This window comes from Thunnus albacares, chromosome 14 (genome assembly GCF_914725855.1).
Source record: "Thunnus albacares chromosome 14, fThuAlb1.1, whole genome shotgun sequence".
Lineage (NCBI taxonomy): Eukaryota > Metazoa > Chordata > Actinopteri > Scombriformes > Scombridae > Thunnus > Thunnus albacares.
Window position 1 is genome coordinate 15,705,752 of NC_058119.1, and position 22,315 is coordinate 15,728,066.

The following is a 22,315-nucleotide window of genomic DNA, read 5'->3' on the forward strand; positions in this document are numbered from 1 at the left end:
TCTCGTCACCCATGGGAAATCCAGGAAACCATGCCAATTCCAGCAGATGTTCCTGAAGCGCAGGCATCTTGTAAACACCATGAAATGTATTAGAGGCTAATGTAGTGGTTGTTGACAGAGATCTTCAACACATGATTTGATTTTACCACCTGCTGCACAAACATATTGTACATATACATACACATACACAGGCATTGAGGTCCCTTACAGCGTGATGGAGTCTACAAGTCACATCCACCCAACCTTATGGAGACATATTCTTAAAATAACACAGAGAAATGGTGTAAGAATGTAAAAATGACATGGAATATGGATTTCCTCATAGAAAATACTGAAATGTCCCAGAATATAAGGATAACACCACTAAACTCCCTAAAGGAGTGTTAAAAGAAAACTGGTGCATAATTTTTTAATAGAAAGCAAGGATGTACTGATTTTTTTAACTGAATAATCTGTAATGAATTATTGATCAATAAATTCTAGGTTCAAGCTTTAATGCATGCGTGCCAAAAGTAGAAATGCAGTGATATTTATTAGGCTGAAAAATATTTTTTCATGAATAAACGTATATAATAATAAAAGTATAATCAGTTCAGTTTAGACTATAGATAATTTTCTGATAATATACAGAATTTAAGTTGTTTTTTTTTTTTTTTTTTTTTTTTTTAATCACTACTCGTCAGTCCATAGAGGGAGCCACTGCAGCCTGCTGATCGTTTACTGCACCCCGGTGAGAGAAAAACCCTGAGCTCAACCTGCCCGGTACACCGCCCCCAGCATGTCATACTGTACGAACCGCATGTTCATCACAAGTGCTGCTTGCACTCCGACAAACCATCTAACATCCACTGCACAGTTTGCAGGATAAAAAGGCTTCGCGAGCTCTCGGATTTGCAACAAAACAAAACATAAACCAGGGACGTTTTCTTCAACACGCCAGGAGAGTTGGAGATCCGCAGGTAATTCCAGGTACGTCTCCAAGGCGCCACGGGATGACAAAGCTACTGCACACAGCGCTTTGATCAGATAATGAAAACAATACACTCTTTAAGAGCTGTTCATCTCAACGAGTGAGAACAAAATCTGCAGTGCCACTTGTTTCTGTTTTAGTTTCGCCTGTCTCAAGGAATTTTCCAGTAACAAGTGTCAGTATCCTGAGACAAGGCTGGAATCAAGAGAGCGCACACAATATTTGATCGAGCAGCTTGTTAAAGTTGCACATGTAGCCTATCTAGTGCAAAGGTGGAAATTTAATCAACGTGAGCTCTGCATGGCTGATTAACTCGTTCATTTTCCCGACACTGACTGACACACAAGGGCATGTTTACGCACGATCTTTACGCGTATTACGCACTAATCCTTTTGGAGAAAAACAGCAGAAAAAGACTTCACTCAGTTGAAGTCGCAGATTTAGCTGGAGCGTTGCCAACATAAACATCACGCCAGCAGCGGGAGATGTTGGGACTCGTTAAGCAATGCCATCAATGATGTAATAACTGGTATTAAAACTTGTAGGCTTGTCAAGCAAAAAATGATCTTGCACGCTCTATCCACTTTGTTGCTCTGCGTCTCGTTACAGTGCCACTCCGACGTTTCGTCGACATGCTGGGGATCTGCGTCTTTCTTTGTGCGCTTTTCACACACGTCCTCTCCCAGGAGGCTGAGGAGCCCATCTCCTACACAGTAAGTAGAAGGGTTTTGTTTTGTTTTTTACCAGTAAAGTGTTTAATGTCAGTGCAGGTTTAATAGTCGCTGGTCTGTTTGAGATTCTCTACCTGCACTTGGTGATGGAGAAAACACAGGATTCATGTGTTTACATATGAAATATCTTATGGTGATCGCTATCTGTCCTTCACAGTGCACGGAAGGGTATGAGTATGACCGTGTGAGGGAACAGTGCAGAGGTGAGAAATGCCAAATAGAACTGAAAAAACCCTTTTCATGCTTAATGAGTGTAATCCTGTCTTTATTTTTTCATTTGTTTTCATCTAAGTAAGTTGTACCTTTATCCAGTTAAAATAATTCCAGTACAGAAAATGAAGTGGCATATTTAATGTCTTTGTTTCTATCTTTCTTGTCATGCTGCTCTCTCTGTGTCAGACATCGACGAGTGTACCTTATTAAGTGATGCCTGCAAAGGAGGGATGCAGTGTATTAACCACTTTGGTGGGTACCTCTGCCTCCCCAAGAGTGCCGTCATCTATATCAGTAAGGATGGCGAGCAGGTGCCGCTGCCGGAACCTGTCCCACCCGTCCCTCCAGTCCCACCAAGCCCACCTCAGCTCCCACGGTTTCCAGGTAGCCCGAGGGTCTCTCAGCATACCCGGACCCTTCGCTGTTCATCCGGATTCACTGCAGATGACCAAAACCTCTGCAGAGGTAAGATAAGCTGCTTATAGGCTGGGTTTGAAAGGGGAAGAAAAGCACACCTCCACCTCTCCTTTCAACTATAAGATGATATTAAGTATCTTGAAAAACTAGCCATTCATTTTTGACTACTTTACACTGACACATGGAAACTGTTCCTCTTATCTCAGCAAGTGGTGTTGACAAGCTCCTCAGGAGAGAAATCGGACTCTGTCAGCAGGAGCAGAGGTGGAACCACAAAATATGTTCTGCCATGCTCGCTCCATGAATATTTTTTTCTTTAATCTTCCAGAATATTCAAAAATTTGACTTTCAGCCAAGGAGGCCTTCATGAGACAGATTACAACAGTTTAAAAATGTCGTACAGATTGGAATCCCACTGCACTGACTGCTGTGTACTGCAGTATACAAACAGAATTCAATCTTGATACTGAAAAGTATTTGGCCTTAAGGGGTTTTTATCTCCTGAATATCAACATTGTGCTTTTGTTGCGCTTGGCCAGATGCAGCGCTGCTGCCTGGAAGGATGTGTCTCTAGCAGAGCCACGTACTGTAGGTATTTGATAATTACTTGCTAATGGCTTCAGAGCCTCAATAATCAGAGCTGCAAAGGTGAACTGTTCATCCATCTGTCTGACAGCCATCAACAGCTAAACCATGCGTAGCAGCCAGATGTGTTGCAAGCTTCTTGGTTTTTTTTCCTCGCCGTGATGTCATGTTTTCTAAACTCTTTGGTCGCTCGCAGCGTGATGTTTTTGGCCTGAGTTCAACTAAACTAAAAATTGTTCTTGTTTTGGGGTTTTTAGGTTGTCTGCTTCAGGGGAAAATCAAGGAGAATTTATAAAATTTGTGGCAAACCTTTACACCTTTAGTGGATATTCCCCGGGCCTTGACTTGCTTTTGATTTTGGTAGCTGCACAAGACTGTGTGGGTGTGTTTGAGCGAGACTCTTTGATCCTCTCAAATGGGGAGTGGTTAAAAGATTCGCTCTCTCTCTCTCTCTCTCTCTCTCTCTCACACACACACACACACACACACACACACACACACACACACACACACACACACACACACAGTGGTGCCATTCGTTGCTGCTTTGTGCCAGATGTTCATAGCTGAACCTTAGAAAGAATCTCTGATATCTCACTCGTAACCTCTTACAGCCTTTAGTTTGTCATCTGTCTTGGTTTAAATGTGAGAGAGAGTTGTTGGGGGGGGGGGTATGAAAAGTTTGCTCTATAAATACAATGTTAGACAAAGTGCATTACCGTACATGTGTTCAGTGGTTAGGAACTCTTCTTGCCAAAAAGGCAGAGGTGTGTGGTGAGTGGTGGTGTGGCGAGGCCTGTGGTCACAGGGCTGCAGTGAAAGTAACAAATTTGATTTTACACCTGGGGCAAAGATATGTGTTAGGTGCTTTATGTGTTTCTCTGAATTGGAACCCAATTAGGTTTTATTGGAGTGTAAAACATGGCAGCATATCAGCTAAAGTAACCACATAAGCGAGCTGGCATAGGTATAATACTTACTCATTCACTGGCATGTGGTTTCAGTGCATGGGCTAAACAAAGATAGGCTGTTACTGTCAGTGTTATTGCTTTGAAATGACTGTAGTTTTAACTGGAAGGCGTCTCGTGCTGTTTTTTTCCTGCTGTATAGTGTTATAATCTTTGTTTACATCAGTCTCCGGTTTCTCTGTCATTACCTTTAACTTGCTACAATGAGCCAATTGTTCTTGGACATAGAATTGTCTCCTCTTCTTCTTCTTCTTCTTCATTTTTTTTTTTCCACAGTAGCTGTTTTGCACAGCTACGTATCTTGCTAGCGAAGGAATTCCCATTAACTTCCAATGGGGAGGGGGAAACCTCAGTGTATCAAATAGCGCTTACAGCAGGCTCCTTCCCTGCTAACTCACCACTCTGTGGAGGAAGCCTAGAGTGCCGAGTCAGGTAGGGCAAAGGGGAGGATGAAAGGCTGACACTGACTAAATAACCACAGAAGTGCCCGAGCACTAACCAAGCCAGGTTGTAACAACGTCATGGCTCGAGTTGTTTTGGTGACTTATTGCGGTGTGTGGCGAGATCAGCTAAATCCTCTGCACAAAATGGAGCCAATTTTCCAAAACACAACCTAAATTGCTAAAAAAAAAAAAAAAAGTTTCTGAAAAGGAAAAAAGCTAATATGAAATACAGTATTCTTTATGCTGATTAAAAGTGAAACAAACCACAAATTATATAATACACTGTACCTATATTTATCCAATTAAATGTAGCTTTAATATTCATTTCCATGTGGTCAGCTATTTGCATATGGGCAAAAAAAGCCCTTTGGCCCTCCATGTGAACCTGAGCTTAAGTGTGTGTTGTTGTAGTGACACATAGGGGAAGCTGGCGCCCTGCTCCAGCGCTGCCACATAGAGAAACTATAAACTTTTACTGTATGTGTGACAGCTTAATGATGCCTCTCATTTCCATGACCTCCCCTCTCCCACCATACACGCACACATACTTACTGTGTTTGCTACCGTGAGATGCTGACAAGTAGCTTGTTGTAGTCCTGTGTATGCATATGAAGTCTTATTTTCAGCAGAGGTGAGATCACTTCCTCCCAGAAATGAAGGTCGTCCATCAAATCAGTTGTGAAAAAGCAGATACAGTATATCTGATTCTCACTGTTTTGTGAGTACTCCCCCCATGTTTCAGAAATACTAACATAACTTTACTTTCAGGCATCTTGATGTTGGCCAAAGATACATGATATCATGTTTTACACCATGTGGGTTCTGTTATTCTCCTCCTGTTAGTCTCGAGTTTACATACTTTAGCTGCTGCCTTTTTATTTTTCATCTTTAAATTAGATACTCATGCACTGCAGTATGGGACATGAAAGGACATGCCACTCCTGTTTACCTGTCTGGTTTCCTGAGGTCAGGTAGGCCACATTACCACCTACATGCCTGACTAATTTCAGCTACGTCTGGACGCTTCTTCACCTGCACTGGATGGAAATCTTTCCTAAATATGTTCTATTAAGACTCTTTAAGCCCTGTGTGACAGAGAACGTGTGTACTTTTCCGAACAAGGCCGAGCGCATGCAATAACATTTTTCCACGAACATGCAATGCACTTGGGAGGAATATCTCTGGAATGTCAGTGGTGGTTGTTTTTTCCGTTTGCTCCCATCTTTTGTGATGGTAGGAATTACTCACCACCTTGAAAGATAAGCATCGGATCGATCTGCGAGACGCAGGAATGCAGAGAGCAGAACAAGCAGAGAGAGCCCAGCAGTTGCGAAGCACAACAAGACACTGCCAGCGAGCTTCATGATTTGACCTTTAGAGTTTATACTTTATAGCTCCACTTGTTGTTGTCTCGTCATGACAAATACCTTTTGAAGAAATAAGCCCCAGCCATGGGTCTTTACCGATCCACAGACAATGTAAAAAGATGTGAGGAAACACAGGGAGCAATTGCAGTTTCTCAGGAAATTCCTTCAGATGTTATCCTGTTACTGTTTGTTTCTCTGTAAACATCCATCAAAGATAAGGGAAAGCAGCACAGATATGGAAAATGTTGCTGCACAGAGAGGGAACACTGAGGTGAATACGATACAGGATACACAGGATGTTAAATTAAAACATTCTGCAACAATTTTGTTGTTTGACAGGAGGAAGTGGGATCAAACACACAAAGCCTTTGCTTGATGAAAACTGACCCACTTTGTTACTCAAACAAAAAGACACCTGAGGCACACCTTTGTGCCTGTTGAACCCTCCTATTACCAGCTAAGCTCTTGCCTTCCACCTGTGTTCAGACGGATGATTTGCACTGTCCTGCATCAGTACACCTTCACTGTGTGATTGTCCCAGTGCCCTGTGATTTTACTGTCCAGCTCGGGGCACCTGCTACTCTGCAGCTTCAGCTGTAACAACTAGCTTTTGGTGAATGAGTGTAGCACCTTTGAGCATTTTAATTGTAGTTGCTTTTTAGCTATGCTAGCAGCGTGGCGCTATAGTGATGTCTGTCGGTAGGTTGAGACTGAAATATCTCAACAACTATGGGGTTAATGACACATTCAAGTTCATTCAAGTGGATGAATTGTAATTTCTTTGGTGATGTATTTATTTTCCAGTACCATCATCAGGTAAAAAATGTAATTTGCCTAATCTTTGTTTTATAACCAAATACTTGCAACACTAATGACACTAATGAAGAGCTGTTTAAACTGTGCAAATAATCCATTCAGTTATTAAATGTTAATTTATTTCCATCCATTTATTATTCCCTAAAAACCCATTAATAGATACTTTACTCCATTATTATTAATGGGTAAATTAATTGAATTTTATGGGAAAAAATCTAGGGATTCGGTTTCATAGTGCATGCTGATGTTAGCATTTAGCACAAAACACCTCTGTGCCTAAGTACGACCTTAGAGAAGTGCTAGCATGGCTGTAGCCTCTTTAAAGTCTTGTTTAACTCTTGGATGTCACCATCGATAGCAGCCTCAAAAATCCAGTATTGGTTCGGCTCTAAGGTTAGTACCAGTAAATCAACATTACTGAGATGTTTGGCCCAGCCCGTCCTCAATAGAAAAATGACAGTATAGGTCAAAAATTCAGCCAGCAAAAACGAACTATAGTTACATTTGAGTGACACTCGCCATCTAGTGGCTATTGTAATTATGACCCGGAGAAGTGACGCAGTTCAGATGACGTCTATATTAGGTGACAAATTATTTGGAGGTGGCTGGTTGGGTGCATGGATGTATAAAGAGAACTGGATACAGTGTCAGAGGCGGGGCCCCATTCATTCCTATGAAAGTTGGTCAGTAGCACATGAAGCCAAAAAAATGAGAAGGGTCAGGCTGCAGCCTTGCAGACTCTACAAACCACACCTCCTACAAACCATGACCCCTTTAAACCAGGAAATTGTCATAATTTGTTTGCAGCAGCTGCAGAGTCCAAACCACGCCCACTTGTACACAACACTACGGTGGCTGAGGAAGACAATAGACCATAGCAGATCAAAAATAAATTGAAAATGTTATTAAAGGTAGCAATTTTAGCAACTATTAAGTAAAGAATGAGGATAACCTAGTCTATGCATTTGAGCCACAGCACTATATGACTTTCAGCACAAATAATGTGGTCTAATCAATGAATAAACGCAAACAAAAGGTGGCTTAAGAAGACCAAATAATTTGAAAAAATAAGTATCAATATAGGTTGCAACTATTAAGCAGAAATAATGAGGATAAACTATGAATTGTCTAACTGCTAAAAATATATTCATAAATTAATGTTGATATTTATGAACATCAACATATAGTTTTAATACGTTAATGTGAATAACTGAATAACTTTCACAAACATCACATCTTGGGCTCATTACAGTTTCAAACACATGCATTTACTAAAACTTGAAAACATGATTTTTAGTCTCATTTCTGAATCCCACATTAGCCTGTCTAGTTTGGTATGTTACTGATATGGGTTGAACACCCCAACACAATGATTATAATTGATAATTTTTGACTTTTTATTACACTGCATTAGGGGGTAATGTGCTACATCATTCATTTATTATTTTATAATATTTCTGATGAGTCAGCAGCACTAGGGGTCCATTACAAAACCTTTACTGGAATCTCCATGCACTCTGTGAATGTGTGTGGAAGTTCAGCTTCCTTCACATTCGTGCTGCTGCTGCTGCAGCTAGATATACTTGAAAAAAAGTTCAACTTCTTCTGCATTGCTTCCGCTTCTGTGGGGCCCATAGAGCAAATGTGATTTTTGCCAGTTCTGTCGGCTACTTCCAGTTTAGCCCTCCGGCTAACTCGAATGGGGATAAAACAATTCAGTTGTGCAGCTCTTTTAGACTTTATAAATGTGATCAGACCGAATGGATCAAATTCTGATAGTGAAACAAGTCATTTCGTGGGGTTGTGATGCTCAAAAAAATGTATCTGCTGATTTACAGACGTCTGTTTCACAATGTAAGTCTATGGGAAAAAGTCTTTTTGACATTGTAATTACACGATTTGGCCGCTAGGTCAAATTTGCTTCATATCCTGGAGCTCTCCCTGTATCCAGTTCTCTTTATACATCTGTGGTTGGGTGGATGGCCAGATAGATAGATGGCAAAAAGTGGACTTAGCTGCAACAGACCACTGTTTGCTTCCCGTTTCCAACCGCAAGTGTCAGGTTTCCAACCGCAAGTCAGGACAGTTTTTTAAAAACCCTAACTATGATTGTCGTAGTGTTTACTGTTGCCATGACAACGAAGGTTGCCTAACTTTAAGGAAGTAGTAACTTTAACCCACACCATGTTTCAAGGGATCCTTTTAACCCAAACCATGATCTTTCCATAACCCTAACCAAGTGTTTTTTGGGCCTAAACCAAACCAGACATTAACCACAGCGTTGTCACACCATAAAACATAATTATTTTTTAACAGTGATTTGTAACAGTTTTGGAAAGCACAAACAGAGGCAGCATATTAGAAAGCACTCCCATGGGTCATTCTGGAGTGCATGGTACATGTGGTCGTTTAATGATGAGGATGTGTCGCAGAAACTTGTTGATGTTGTAACTCCTCAGCTGCTAATAAAGTTCTTAAAAGACTATTTAATGCTCCTTTAATTGCTGGATGTATTTTGACATTGGTAATGTCTCTATGGAAATATTCTTTTAACCTTTTGATCTTAAAAACAGTCAAAAGAATTCAAAGCACTTCAACAACTTACTGAAGCAACCACAGTGATAACATCCCAAAACAAAATATACACATTACATGAGGAATCTTCAAATAAATGTCATTGGAGAGAATCATTTCCAGTGGACATACCACTGTGACAGTATTTCATCAGCTTTTTATGACTGCCAGAGTACCTTTCTGTCTCCATGAATATAATCCAACCATCCTGCAGGCAGCCGCTCTTTTGGCTTGTGCGTGTGCTTTGCTGCTGACTCCTCCCTGCCATCACATCAACGATGGCAGAGAGGAGCAAAGGGGGGAAGCAGCTTTGCCGTGCCTCCTCGGTGTTAATGTTGTTGTTATTATTCTCCCTGAGGTCGGTGCCTGTTCAGCGGCCAGCTGCTTCCTCCTCTGATGTGCTTACATGTGTTGATCTTTCCGTTTACCTCATGATGGAAAGGGACACAGGGCTGCTATAAATCACTGTGACGCTCACATGCGATCACAGAGTTTCTTCTCTTCTTGATTTTATGTTATCGCAGTGATATTTTGACCATATTTCGGCATCCACATTTACAGGTTTCATTCCTTCCATGCCACAAATGTGCTTCAAAGGCCGTAAATGGCTACAGTCAGGCGGGTAAAGTGATTGATCTCCATGTTGAATAGCAGGAGAGTTCCAGAGCATTTTCAGAGTAACAGGAAAGGTTATTATCAGTCGAAGCAAAATGGGAATGTAGCTGGCACACTGGACGGATTTTCAAGAACGTCAAGACTCTGCCCGACCTTTAGATGAGTGCGGAACAAACTCACAAATCAGTTAGTAAGTGTCAGCATGACTGAAAATCCTGTTTCTCCTGAACAATGAGCGATGAGAGGGGAATCTTGGGAGGGGTGCGAATAGCCAGAGCATGGAAATATTTCATGCCCTAATACGGATGGAAATACACCGAATGTAAGGCTCGAGTGTCTTGAATTCTTTGATTTCTTATCAGCTTTGTGTTTGGGCTTGCTTTGAAAGGGAAACACTACCACTCCCATTAGTCCTGAGGTCGTGTACAAGACAGTGAAGGCTGCATTTCACACCGCATTGCAGAGAGAATTACGCACAAAAAAGGAACAACGTGCAGCATTTGCCAGGAGCGGTGATATTAAGGTGTTTGAGGTTGAGCAAAACCAAACGCTCAGGGGCTGGTGTATGACATGCTGATAAATTTGACGTTGTGAAATTTTATGGGCTATTAACATCGCACATCTTGCCCCCTGCTTTCCCAAAGATTGAATTATCCAATAATCAGAGGGAAACAGAGATGCTGTCCAACAGCAGGATGGCTCCAACTGTTCTTTGGAACAACTCCGGCTTTCCACTGCAGTGGTTCAGTGAAAACAAGACTAAATGCTCTCAAGTGATAATTACAACAAGCCCTATCATGTCAGAATAAATCTGGAGCAAATAACACATTGTTCTGAATTCAGGCCAAACAATTTTCAGTCCCCGTTTTGGACACACATGCCTTTTTTTTTTTTTTTTGCACACATATGCACGGACTTAACCCACATATGCGCACACAGCAAAGAAGCACCTCTTTACAGTGTTTGACCCGTAAAGTCTAGCAAAAGGCCATTTAATGCTCGAGCACCTCAAACGGGACCTCAGACACACACCCACCCTCTCGTCCGCACACACACACTCACATTCTTTGAGCTGCCGCCATCCCCGTTACTCCCCCAATTCCCACAAGGCATTTAGAATTAATCTCCCTGAAAAGCAAGGAGTTTTTAACTCTGACATCACATATGCACACACGGCCGTAAATCTAACTTCAAATCTTAAAAAGCGCTTTTTTGTTTAAAAAAAAAAAAAAAAAAAGGCCTCCACCCTTTCTCCTCATTCTTTCCTTCCACATCTTCCACTCTTCTTCTGGACAGCCTTATCTTAGAAACTAACAGGCTGTGTTAAATAAATGTTGATAAAAAAAAATCTGACCTCAGAGAATAGTCACTTCTCCCCACACGCAACACATCATCACGTTTGATGGCTTGTTGCAGTAAAAATCTGTTTTTCTGTGTAAACTATATGGACTGTACTGGATGTGGTAAGCTGTGGAGGCTTTATGGGACTGAAGAGCCAGCCAGTGTGGGATGCCCTCCCTCCCCACCCACACTTACACACACGCACACACAAACATCTGTGAAACTTTGTATTGGCAGCTTCTTAAAGGTTTAGTGACAAAGTAGCAGTTACCGCAAGATATTCCCGTGAGTGAACCTTTGGATTGCTTTCAGCACATATGCTTTTATTTAGAGATCTCTAAGCTTTCTTGAAGGGAGTGAGGATGACTCTGACTTTTCCGTACATAGAACTTCTTAAGAAGCATCACCGAATTATTCACATTTAAGCAATTTACAGTCAGCCATGTGCCGCACGTTCTTTCTGTAACAGCTCATGGTTTCTACACCTCATGTTGGACAGTGTTGCAACATGATCTAGTCGCAGACAACTGCCCTGCACCAGCGACACCTGGTTTAGTGATTTATGTAGCCATCTACGTAGCCAAAACCACTCTGCCCAACAGTGGCATGAATGTCATTGTTGTCTGACATTTTCCAGCTGAATGACACTTCAAAATCACCCCAAATGCACCTGATGTAATTCTGGTTGGCAACAATGACCCCAAACTAGAACAAATGCAGCTATATTTCAGTAGTTGATTCATGGCCCAAGTCTTGAGGCCGTATGTGGACCAGCTCTGGCTCAGATTTTGTCCTGAATTCAGTCTGATTAAAGTCAAGTGTGCCAACTGCAATCAGCTGAACTATGCACCCTAATTACTTATCGCAATGCTTAAACCAATCGCAACAGTAGAACAATTCAATCAAATACAACCTTTCCTATGATGAAACCATTTTGCTGATCGCTGGCTAATTCCCTGACTTGTCTTGTAGAACAACCAGGAAGACATTTTCACAATTGTGGCTTTGAGAGAGATGTCTCAACAGCTATTCAATGGATTGAAATTGAACTACAACGATTAGTTGAATTATCGATCGACAGAAAATTGTTTTTAGTAATTTGCCAAATGCCAAAAATGGCAACGTTTGCTGGTTTCAGCTTCTCAAATGTGACAATTTGATATTTGATATGATATTCATGGTCCCTCCAGGATGAATTATAATAATTTTGATGATCCCCTTACTTTTTATCTAGCACCACCATCAGGTCACAATCTATGGTAAATTGTAAACACGATACCTGCGAGACTTCAGCATGCTAGCATGTCATTGTTAACATGTTAGTATGCTGATGTCAGCATTTAGATCAAGGTATAGCCTCACAGAACCGCTAGCTGTAGACTCTAAAGTCTATTTTAGTCTGTCTAACACACTTTTGTTTGCGTCTTGGCACTCTGACAACATCAACAATGAACTTTTTTATCAGTAATCAGGAGTCTCGGACTTGTGTTGTCTGAATGTACTGCCAGAAGGCAGGGCATTTCCAGTCTCAATGAATCACTAAATACCTCCAGTAAGTAGGTATGCTTATGATTCACATTAAACTTGATCTCAGCTTCCGACTCTTGGTGTGTTCTGTTGAACAATTTGTTGACATTCATTCAAATATTTTGTTGCTCTTGTATAAACAACAGGACTGCAACCCCAGGGTTCAGCTAACTAACCGTCAAGGCTAGCTAATACTTTGGCAACTGTTTAGTTGTCTTTTGCATCAGCCTGCAAATTTCTGCATGTTCAGATTACAGCATAGATAAGTGTTGTTTTTGTTGAAGCTGTTTAACCATATGTTTATAATGAATGTCAGTGACCTGCAAGGTAACACAGACCTGAATTTACTGTATCATCAACTGAAGGGATGAAGTTAGACCATATTGACGTTGTTACCCGGACAGGACAGATACAACCGGATAAACCCACTTAAATCTTTATAAATCATGCAAAAACAAATAGTTGTGGTTGTAGCTGTACTTGCATATCTGTGGCCGTACATACCACAATGGGAAATCTATCATCCATATCCAGAATAGGTAGATCTCCTGACCTGAGAGGCTGAATCTGAAAGTTGCAGACCCTGATGCTCCAGGGCTTCTTGTCACAAAGGTTCTGGTCTTCTTTCTAGTTAGTCGGTATCCCCCTGGTGGTGCTGGTTGCACTTTCCCAGATGCCTTTCAAGCCACATCAGAGCATAGATTTTCCAGAACAACACTGCTTTTATCTTTGTCCTTTTCAAAGCGAGTCAATGGGCAACAAGCCCCATCTGTGCATTCTCCCTCTGTATGCTGTTTGCACCTGATGTCTCTCAGGTGCACCTCTAGATAAGCCCTGCTTTTGTCCCTAATGTACTGACTTCATCTTATCACTGTGCCCCCATAGAGCTGAGCACATTTTAGCCCTCTTCCCTCTCCTCCTTTTAAGGTTTGAAGACACCTTACCTTCTGTCCACCTTTTGTTTCACGGGCTCTTCCGCAGCAAGTGGAGCCCATTTCTCACCGGCACCAGTCCCACTGGGGGGTGGAGGTTGTGGGACTGGCATTTGAGGCCCTCAAAGGGCATGATCTTTCCCAGCTGAGACCACATCACATGATGAATATCAGTTCAAGATATCTGTGCTGCAGCAAGTTGGGCTTTCCTGCACATATAATTCAGGTCCGTTTTACAGGCTGGATCTTTTGTAAGTCTAATATAAGTCATATCTATCAAAGCAGCACAGCCTGCTTAGGAGAGAAGAGCACAACTTTAGGTTTTCCACTCACCTCAGATTCAGGTGTCTCTTTTCTTTTGACTGCTATTAGGTTACACACGTGTCAAATCACAATGCAGTAATAGTACCCCCCCCCCCCCTTTCCTGTGTATGCGTGTGGTATTGAGGATAACTGTCTGACATACTGTTAAACTGATGCCCACTGGCTGTCTGCATATGACGGGTTGTGTCAGACCACCCAAGAGGAATGCTGGTGTGCCTGTAGAGATGAGTATATGGGCGTATTTGTAGTGTATGTGTGTGTGTGTGTGTGTGTGTGTGTGTGTTTGTGTGAGAAAGATTGAGAAAGACAGAAGTTCCCAAAAATGGGATGAGCGGCTTACATCATATGTTATTGTGAGAAAACCTTTTTTAAGAAACTCTGGCTTCAAAGAAACCAAAATTGAAAATGTGATTTTAAGATCAACAAAAGGGAGAATCTTTCCCTTACTGAGTTATTTATTTTAGCCAAAGCTGGAAAATTAACATTTCTGTTGAAAAAGTAACTTTTTTCACTCTAATATTCTGTAATATGGCTTCAATGAAAATAATAATTAGAGAGAAAAAGGCACTTTTTGGTGGTTTAACCTGGTCAAAACCTGACACTTACACTGCTGATTGTGCTTATGTTTCCAGTTATTTTTGACATTCAAAACATCATATTCATCATAAGTGAGTCAAACTAAAGTATATACTGTTTACATTGCAGTAAAGCAGTGAGAGTGGCTCTTTTTCACAGAAGCTTTGTGTCACTAAGCTTCTTATACGCATAAAAACACTCCTTATCATGTTATAACTCATTAATGATGGAGTGCGAGATAGAAGGTGAATGTGTTTGGATCTGTGTGCTTCTGGGCTAATGGATGTCTGTTGAGAGAGGGAGGCGTTACGGTAGAAAGCACAACTTATCAGTAGAGCTACTCGGTTGAGTCTCTCTCCCTCTTTTGTGCACACACACACACACACACACACACACACACACACACACACACATACACACACACACTTACTCCTTTCAAAAAGCTGTCCTGTTAGTAGAAGATATGATCTATGTTTTCCCCTTCACCCTGAGCTGCTGGGTAAAAGCCCTCTTTATTTAATCGCCTGCTCTCTGTGTGAACACGTGTGTTTATGCCCATATGTGTGTGATGTGATGGTGTCAGTGATCACGGATTTTACTGTCTGTGGAAAACAGTTCACACATCACAGATCGCAGGGTACACATAGTCCAGACATGTTGCTTTGCTATGTCTGCCATATGTTTCTACATACGGTACAGCAGGCATTAACTGCTTGTAGCTTCTACTCAGTGTGTCTGTGTGTGTCTTTGTGTGTGTCATTGCAGACATAGACGAATGTGCGACAGGTAGACACACTTGTGGCTCTGATCAGACTTGCTACAACACCAGAGGCTCCTATACCTGCCAGTGTCCTCCAGGCTACCAAAGGAACGGAGACCACTGTGTAGGTGAGTCTTGTCATTCACAGACACACCAAACACACCTCTCACTTTATCACATGACTAAAATTGACCTCTTGAAAATGTTTCTGTACCTGGAACTGATCTCATTTTCTGTGGATTTTAAGGATTAGCTATCTATCTTTCTGTCAAACTCATATCCTGTTAATGTCAGTAAGTTTAGATTTCAAATTTACTTCATTTCACCAGTTTCGCTAATGCACTCAGGATCACGGGAATGAACATCATCCAGCCGTTGTGTGGTGTCTGCGTACATGATTGTGTGTGTTTGTGTTGAACTGCAGACAGAGATGAGTGTGCCCTGACACACTACTGCATGCACAAATGTGTGAACACCCCGGGCTCGTACTACTGTGAGTGCAACGCAGGTCACAAGTTGGCCAGCAACAACCACAGCTGTGTTGGTAAGTCATGTGCACATGTGTGAGAGTGTGTTTATGCGTACGACATCAAATTATAAAGATATTTTTCAAAAGTGGCCTGTCAGATAACTTGTGTTGGTGTGGATTTCCAGTTAAACTGTTGCCAGACTGAATATCAGTAGATTTGTGCACCTGTTGTTCTTCTGCAGACTGAAAGGACAAGAATTTATAATAGAGTAAAGGCATACATGATAAAACATGATAAAAGTAAACATCTGAGCATTAATAAGGGCAATTAATAAAAGTACAGCTAAATAAAGTTATAATCACATAGATGTAAAGAGATGTTGCGTAATACACAACAGCAGATGGCTGTTAACAGTCTCCCTGTTTCTCTCAGTCCTCAGTTTTCTCAGGATGCAGATATTTTAAGGTCAGGTTTGACTTTGGTGCACAAGCTGCTGCTTGGAAAGCCTAGAAGCTCAAAGCAATCATGAGACTGGCTGTGCAACCTGAATCTACACAGCAAATCTCCCACTGAAGTCAAAGACAGTTATTGAAAATGTTGTGCGTTGACAGAGAGCTGTTTATTTCTCAAACATATTTAGAAGATCCATCAAAGCCCCATGACTTTGCTCCCAGCTGTGTTGAAACATGTGCACATGTGTTGTGTTGAATGTGTGCATATGTGCTTGTCTTTCTGCCGTCTTTTGGCCTGTAGTGGGGAAACCAACAGAGAATTTTTGCCAAATTTAAATAAGCAAATTAAATAGTTTGTTACTGTTTTGTTATTTCTTTCTGGAGGATATCTCCAGGTTGATTACAACTTCGGTCTTTGATCTCATCTTTGGATTTTCATAGTTTTGTGGTTTGGACACACACATTTCTGAGATCTGAGAACATGGCGACATTGGTGCAATGAAGTCAAATGGGGCAAGAAACAAATGGTCAGATGAACAGGTTGTAAGCAAGCCAATAATGTAGCCCAATTATCTAAACCACTATGTGTGGAGATAAAAATAAATGTCAACCACCTGAAATGTTGGTAATAATCTCTATGGCAAGTATGGCAGGTCAAACTTTAAACAGGAAGTTGGTCTGTAAACTGTGATGGGTGTTTACAGCTGACCATTCAGTTAATAATACCCAAAGAGTTTTGCTAACCTAAAACCTGTATGAACGTCTGACTGCTTGTGTTTCTTGCCCAGTTGGGGGTTTTTTTAGCAATTACACTGCATTCCTAGATTTCACCGTTTAACTTGGCAAGTGCAATGTTAATATTTTCAATAGAAATGAGGGCCAAAGCTATGAAAGTAAGTTTCAAGTTGCAATTAACCAGAATTATCCTTTAACCATATATGTTAAACGCCTGCGTTTGTTCCAGATGTGAACGAATGTGATGTGCAGACTCCCTGTCAGCACCATTGCTACAACCTGATTGGCTCATTCCTCTGCCAGTGTGAGCAGGGCTACGAGCTGGCGCAAGACATGGTTTCATGCCAAGGTGAACATACAGGCACACACACACACACACACACACACACACACACACACACATACTGTACATACTATATACAGATATACAGTAGTAGATACATGCATGTTCGTGCACACTGTCATACAGACATATCCAAAACATTTTTTTATCTTTCTTTTCATTGTCTGTGTGTGTGTGTGTGTGTGTGTGTGTGTGTGTGTGTGTGTGTGTGCATATTTCCTGGACAGATATTGATGAATGCAGCTTTTCCAGCTACATGTGTCAGTACCAGTGTATTAACAGCCCAGGAAGTTACTCCTGCGAGTGTCCAGAAGGATATCAGCTCCAGGGGAATAGGTTGTGTCAAGGTACTGCACTCCTCCACCTCCTTCCTCTTCCCTCTTCCGTACATCAATCTTTTTTTATCCCTTCTTAGTTTATTTATTTATCTATTTTATCCTCCTTTCTCTTTTCACACACAACAAGTTCCCAAGTGAGTCCTCTTCTCTCCCTCCCTTCCTCCTTTTCCTGAACTCTTTGAAGATAACCTTTGAGAGGAACTTGATCATTCCCGCTATCATCCACTATTCTACCTCTCATGCTGGAATGAAAGCTGCTCTCAACCAGCACTGTCATGGAAAGAATGCAGAGGTTAGGCAACACAAACACAGCAACGTTGTGTTGCCCTGCTAAGCCACCTCTGTGAATTTATATGCATGATGTTGGTTTCTTGAAGTGGATTTATTTGAAGCTCCGGCACTCCCTCAAAGAGTGAGCTGTTATTTTTTCCTCTCCCCCTCGGTCAGGTGCAGGCTTTATAGGGGGAGCCATGAATCCGGCTTGTTGTGTCAGAGGGACCTTTTGGTGATGAATCCAGGTTGCTGTGCCAGAAATAGCCCTGTGGTTTGGGGCACTTTTGATGGAGCTATTTTCATTGGTGCTGCAGGGAAAGAACTGCTGTTACGCCTGTGTGGTGTTGAATCGGGGGCTTCCCTCGACTACAGCCCTGCAGGCTTCCCTCTTGTGTTTCCTTGCGTCTCCACAGCTGCTGGAAATGCATCTACAACCCTAAAGCACCATTCCTGAAACTGTACTGAACTTAGCCTGTGTTTTCACAGCTCTGATTCATTAAGCATGTAGAGTTTGTGTGTGTTTTGGAAGTGGGGGATATCAGCATTGTTATCCAGCTATTTTTGGCTATTCAACACTTTTTTTTTCTTTCTCTGTCGCTCTGCCAATCACCAGACATAAACGAGTGTGAGACAGGGACACATAACTGCGCAGAGGAGGACATGTGCTGGAACTATTATGGAGGCTTCCGCTGCTATCCCAGAGACCCCTGCGAGGCGCCTTATACCAAAACCTCTGAAAAGTGAGTAAACATCATCCACTTATTTTGTTGCGTTATTATCATTGCAGCCAGTCCTGCCAGAGATTGTCGTCATTTTTATGTGTTTGCAGTCGCTGTATCTGTCGATCTCAGACTGAGTGCCAGGGTCTCCCACCGTCAATTGTCTACAAGTACATGAGCATCCAGGCGGACCGGTCTGTGCCAGCGGACATCTTCCAGATCCAAGCCACCAACATCTACGCCAACACACACAACACCTTCAGGATCAAAGCTGGGAATGAGGGAGGGGAATTTTTCCTTCGGGTAAGTTGATGGGAATTATTTCTTTGTATTGCACGAAAAGCTGGGGGAGGGTGTAATGGGCGGTAATGTGCTGAGAATAAATGCTAAACTGTTACAGTGGTGTGATGCTATTAAAATCGACAGTTCAGAGCTAAATCTATCCTTTATTATCATCCCTCTGATGCCACTTCGTACTATTACCCAACCTGATGTTATATTAACATATGGCATCTGTATCTGTAGTTATCTGAAGTCTTATCTGTAGTTACAGTTATGCTGTTCTCCCCAATTTCCAAGATATTATTTGCCACTCTCAACGACATGCAACTCTGTGAAGCTGTGCTTAGACACAGGGGTGCTTTGAGCTAAATGCTAATGTCAGCAATTTATCTTGAAAGGCACATAAATGGGTGTACCCAATTTTACAGCAATCCATCCAATATTTTTTGAGATATTTTACTCAGTACTGCAAATGTCAACATCATGGTCATAGGATTACCAAAGTCATTAGTATTCATCATTTGGGGCCAGTGAATGGGGACCAAAGTGGTGGACCGACATTGCCATCTATAGAGGCATTCTGCTAGCATGGCTAAAAAATGCTAGCAGCATCTATTCCAATGTACTACATCCTACCAATGTTACATTGTATGTGATTTAATTTCTGTATTTACATGCTTACATACTGACTGATCATATTTTCTTGCAGCGTTCCAGCAATGTGAGTGCCATGCTGGTGCTAACCAAACCTCTGTCAGGCCCGAGGGAGTATGTGGTGGACCTGGAGATGATCACTCACCATCTGACCATGAACTACCGCTCCAGCTCACTGTTGCGACTCACCATCATAGTCGGGCCCTATGCTTTCTGAGCGCCGCAGCTCCCCGCAGCCTAACATAAGTCTGGTTCAGCAAACATAACAGTGTAACACAGCAGATGCCTGTATCAGCATAACATACTGTACATTTTCATACATTACATGCATACAACATATAACAGAGGCTGTCCCAGATCAGCAGCACAGCAATTACAATAGGCTTGCTCATGAAAGTCCAGCTGGTGTTGTAATGTGACCACTGGGCATCTTTTTCTGTCAAGGTGCAGGGAAGCATTGTGATGAAGAGTTTTAGTGTTCAAGCACTTAACATCTATAAAGTTGAAACATTTTTGACCTGAAAAGTGCCTGAAGTGAACACAAGAAAGGTGCTTGATGCAGCATTTTCACTTGTAGTGCTTTTTTTTGCTGCTTTCATACTAAAAACAATTGGGAACAGAGCAGTGGCACTCAGGAAAAGAGGCCTAGTGGACACACATCCTAACTGTGATGAATTTTTGATGCAGCTGTACCTACATTCATCACTTTGTTCAGACCACAACTTCTTACAGTAAACCTGTGTGTGCATCAATGAAGCACTCTGTTTTAAGAAAGAGAGGGAAATCATATTTTCTATATAAATGTAAATGATAACTATCCAGTATGAGCAGCTTTTGAGGCAAAAAAAATCATTTACAGACCTTTTTAAATCACAGCTTCTGTTGAAAAATGTTGTAGGGGTTAGTGCTGCTGCACCATGCTATTCATGCAAGTTTGTGTATAGTTTTACTCATGAGTAATAATTTCCAAAGAAGTCCAGAACAGTTCAGAAGTGTAAAGGGAGGGAATTTGCCAGTGAGTTGAGTGAGTACTAAACTTTGTACGACAACAGGCTTGATGCTCGTAGACTTTGCTCTCAGGAGTTAAGTCATGTACATAACTAGGTAACAAATCTGTGTGTGTGGATGTGTGTGTGTGTGTGTGTGTGTGTGTGTGTGTGTGTGTGTGTGTGTGTGTGTGTGTGTGTGTGCGCGTGTGTGCGTGCGTGACTGCCTTTTTTATGCATGCAAGCAAGTGGAAGTGTGAAACACAGAGGGAGAGAGAGAGAGAGAGGGAAAGAGTGAGAAAGAGCTTGTTCGCTGCCCCGGGTTTCTGTGGATGTGGTTGAGCTGTTTATGCGTTTCTGTGATGCAGTCTTAGCAGCCCTCGGTCAGAGAGGCAATAACAGTGAGCCTCGAACTCAAGAACACGCACAGGAAATGTCGGCTTTCATAACACACCTTGGCATGATGCACTTCTGTGCTCGCTTAAAGCCGACTGACCGCTCACTGGTGCCACAGTAATTCTCCAGAGCAACAGCTGGGCTTTCTAATGTCGGTCCCAGGCAACAAGTCACACTGGCACCAGGCTGGCTTGCGTGATAGAGATAATTACAGCGCTTTGCCTTGTAGCTGGTGCATGTGCGACACAGGGGATTATTAAAGTATTAATACAATGCCACCACACTTTTGGCAGAATTCTTTCACTACCTGCTTTGCCTTTCATGACTCCATGTGTCTGTTCTGGCTTATTGCTGAAACACTGTACACTGTGGACACGCAGCACTGAAAACCACATTAACCAGTGCAGTATGTTGTTGGACTCATCACCACTCTGTGTGCAGAAAAGCGTAGAAAGTTATCCATCTTTCATGTGGTTTCAGCCATAGTGCCTTAGAGGTATAAACACAAAAAATATAACACTAATCTAATCATTCGTGCTGTCAAGACTTCCTTCAATGAAATGCCTTAATGTTTTTTTTTCCTCTTCTATTTAAAATATATTTTTTCATATGTATCTTATATTGATTGTACTCTGAAGAGCAAAAGTTATATTGTTGAATAAAATATGATGGATAAATGGGGCCAGGTCCTGCTGTTTTTTTTAAATCCAACATTTTCAAAACAAAGCAGGGAATCAGTTTTTGAAAATGTGAATCATGAGAAATGCAGCTCTGCACGGTGCACGTGCCAAAGCGAACACGATCTGACTTCACTTCACATGCCGTATAATGGAAAGTGCAGTGGTTGTGAGAAATGCTCCACTGCTCTTCCCATACTTTTGGGAAAACGTGAGGATGATTTCATCTGAATATAACAATGATAAATGCAGTGAACATGATGCACCAGCCACCATATCTATCTTATTTAAATAGAACCAGGGGGGATATATTAATACAGTATGTTGGGTCAATGTGTGCTGAGGGACAAACGTGAAGCCTGCACACACACACACACACACAACATATTTAGAATCTGAAATTGGTTGGGAGTGGTTTTATGGTAAGTTGTTACTCAATCATTCTGCTGTCTAGAGCTTTAGTCAGAGCAGCGTTGGGACTTGTAAGATGATACATGATGTGTCATTGTTCCCCTAACCCCATCTTCAGCTCCTCGCTCATAGGAACTCTCTGTTTTTGCTGTCCGTGCATGATTCAATCCCAAGGAGAAAACATTGCTCACCCACTTTTTCTATGACACAATCATGCACTGAACCTCTTAAGAAGAGCAACATTTTCAGCTTCTTGATTAATATTCCACTCAGTGTAAAGGTGAAGATAATTAACTTAATCTCCCTGCATATAGCTAGACATTTCATTGCTCACTATTAGATTTATTAAATAGATCAAAGCCCAAGTCACTGGCCAAAGATCACAGAAAAGAAAACTAATTAGTCATGTAAGTTCGGAAG

At 41.7% G+C, this 22,315-nt stretch overlaps 1 protein-coding gene across 2 annotated transcripts; it reads left to right on the forward strand.

Annotated features, from left to right (window-relative positions):
* Nucleotides 1-732: 732 nt before the first annotated feature.
* efemp1 (EGF containing fibulin extracellular matrix protein 1) lies at nt 733-21,488 on the forward strand. 2 transcript variants are annotated; one of them, XM_044373494.1, is made up of 11 exons: nt 733-959; nt 1,580-1,683; nt 1,859-1,904; nt 2,101-2,379; nt 15,165-15,287; nt 15,584-15,703; nt 17,046-17,165; nt 17,387-17,506; nt 18,384-18,510; nt 18,600-18,792; nt 19,481-21,488. In XM_044373494.1, the coding sequence occupies exons 2-11, from the start codon at nt 1,603-1,605 to the stop codon at nt 19,640-19,642; spliced, it is 1,371 nt and encodes a 456-aa protein (XP_044229429.1). In that variant the 5' UTR covers nt 733-959; nt 1,580-1,602; the 3' UTR covers nt 19,643-21,488. The 2 variants fall into 2 exon arrangements, with proteins under 2 accessions (XP_044229429.1, XP_044229428.1); XM_044373493.1 differs by having other exon boundaries at nt 734-969.
* The last annotated feature ends 827 nt before the right edge of the window (nt 21,489-22,315 follow it).

Coding starts and splice junctions, on each gene's coding strand:
- efemp1 (XM_044373494.1), top strand. CDS start 1,603: ATGCTGGGGATCTGCGTCTTTCTTTGTGCGCTTTTCACACACGTCCTC. Junction 15,288..15,583: donor GAACGGAGACCACTGTGTAG/GTGAGTCTTGTC, acceptor GTTGAACTGCAG/ACAGAGATGAGTGTGCCCTG. Junction 17,166..17,386: donor AGACATGGTTTCATGCCAAG/GTGAACATACAG, acceptor TTTCCTGGACAG/ATATTGATGAATGCAGCTTT.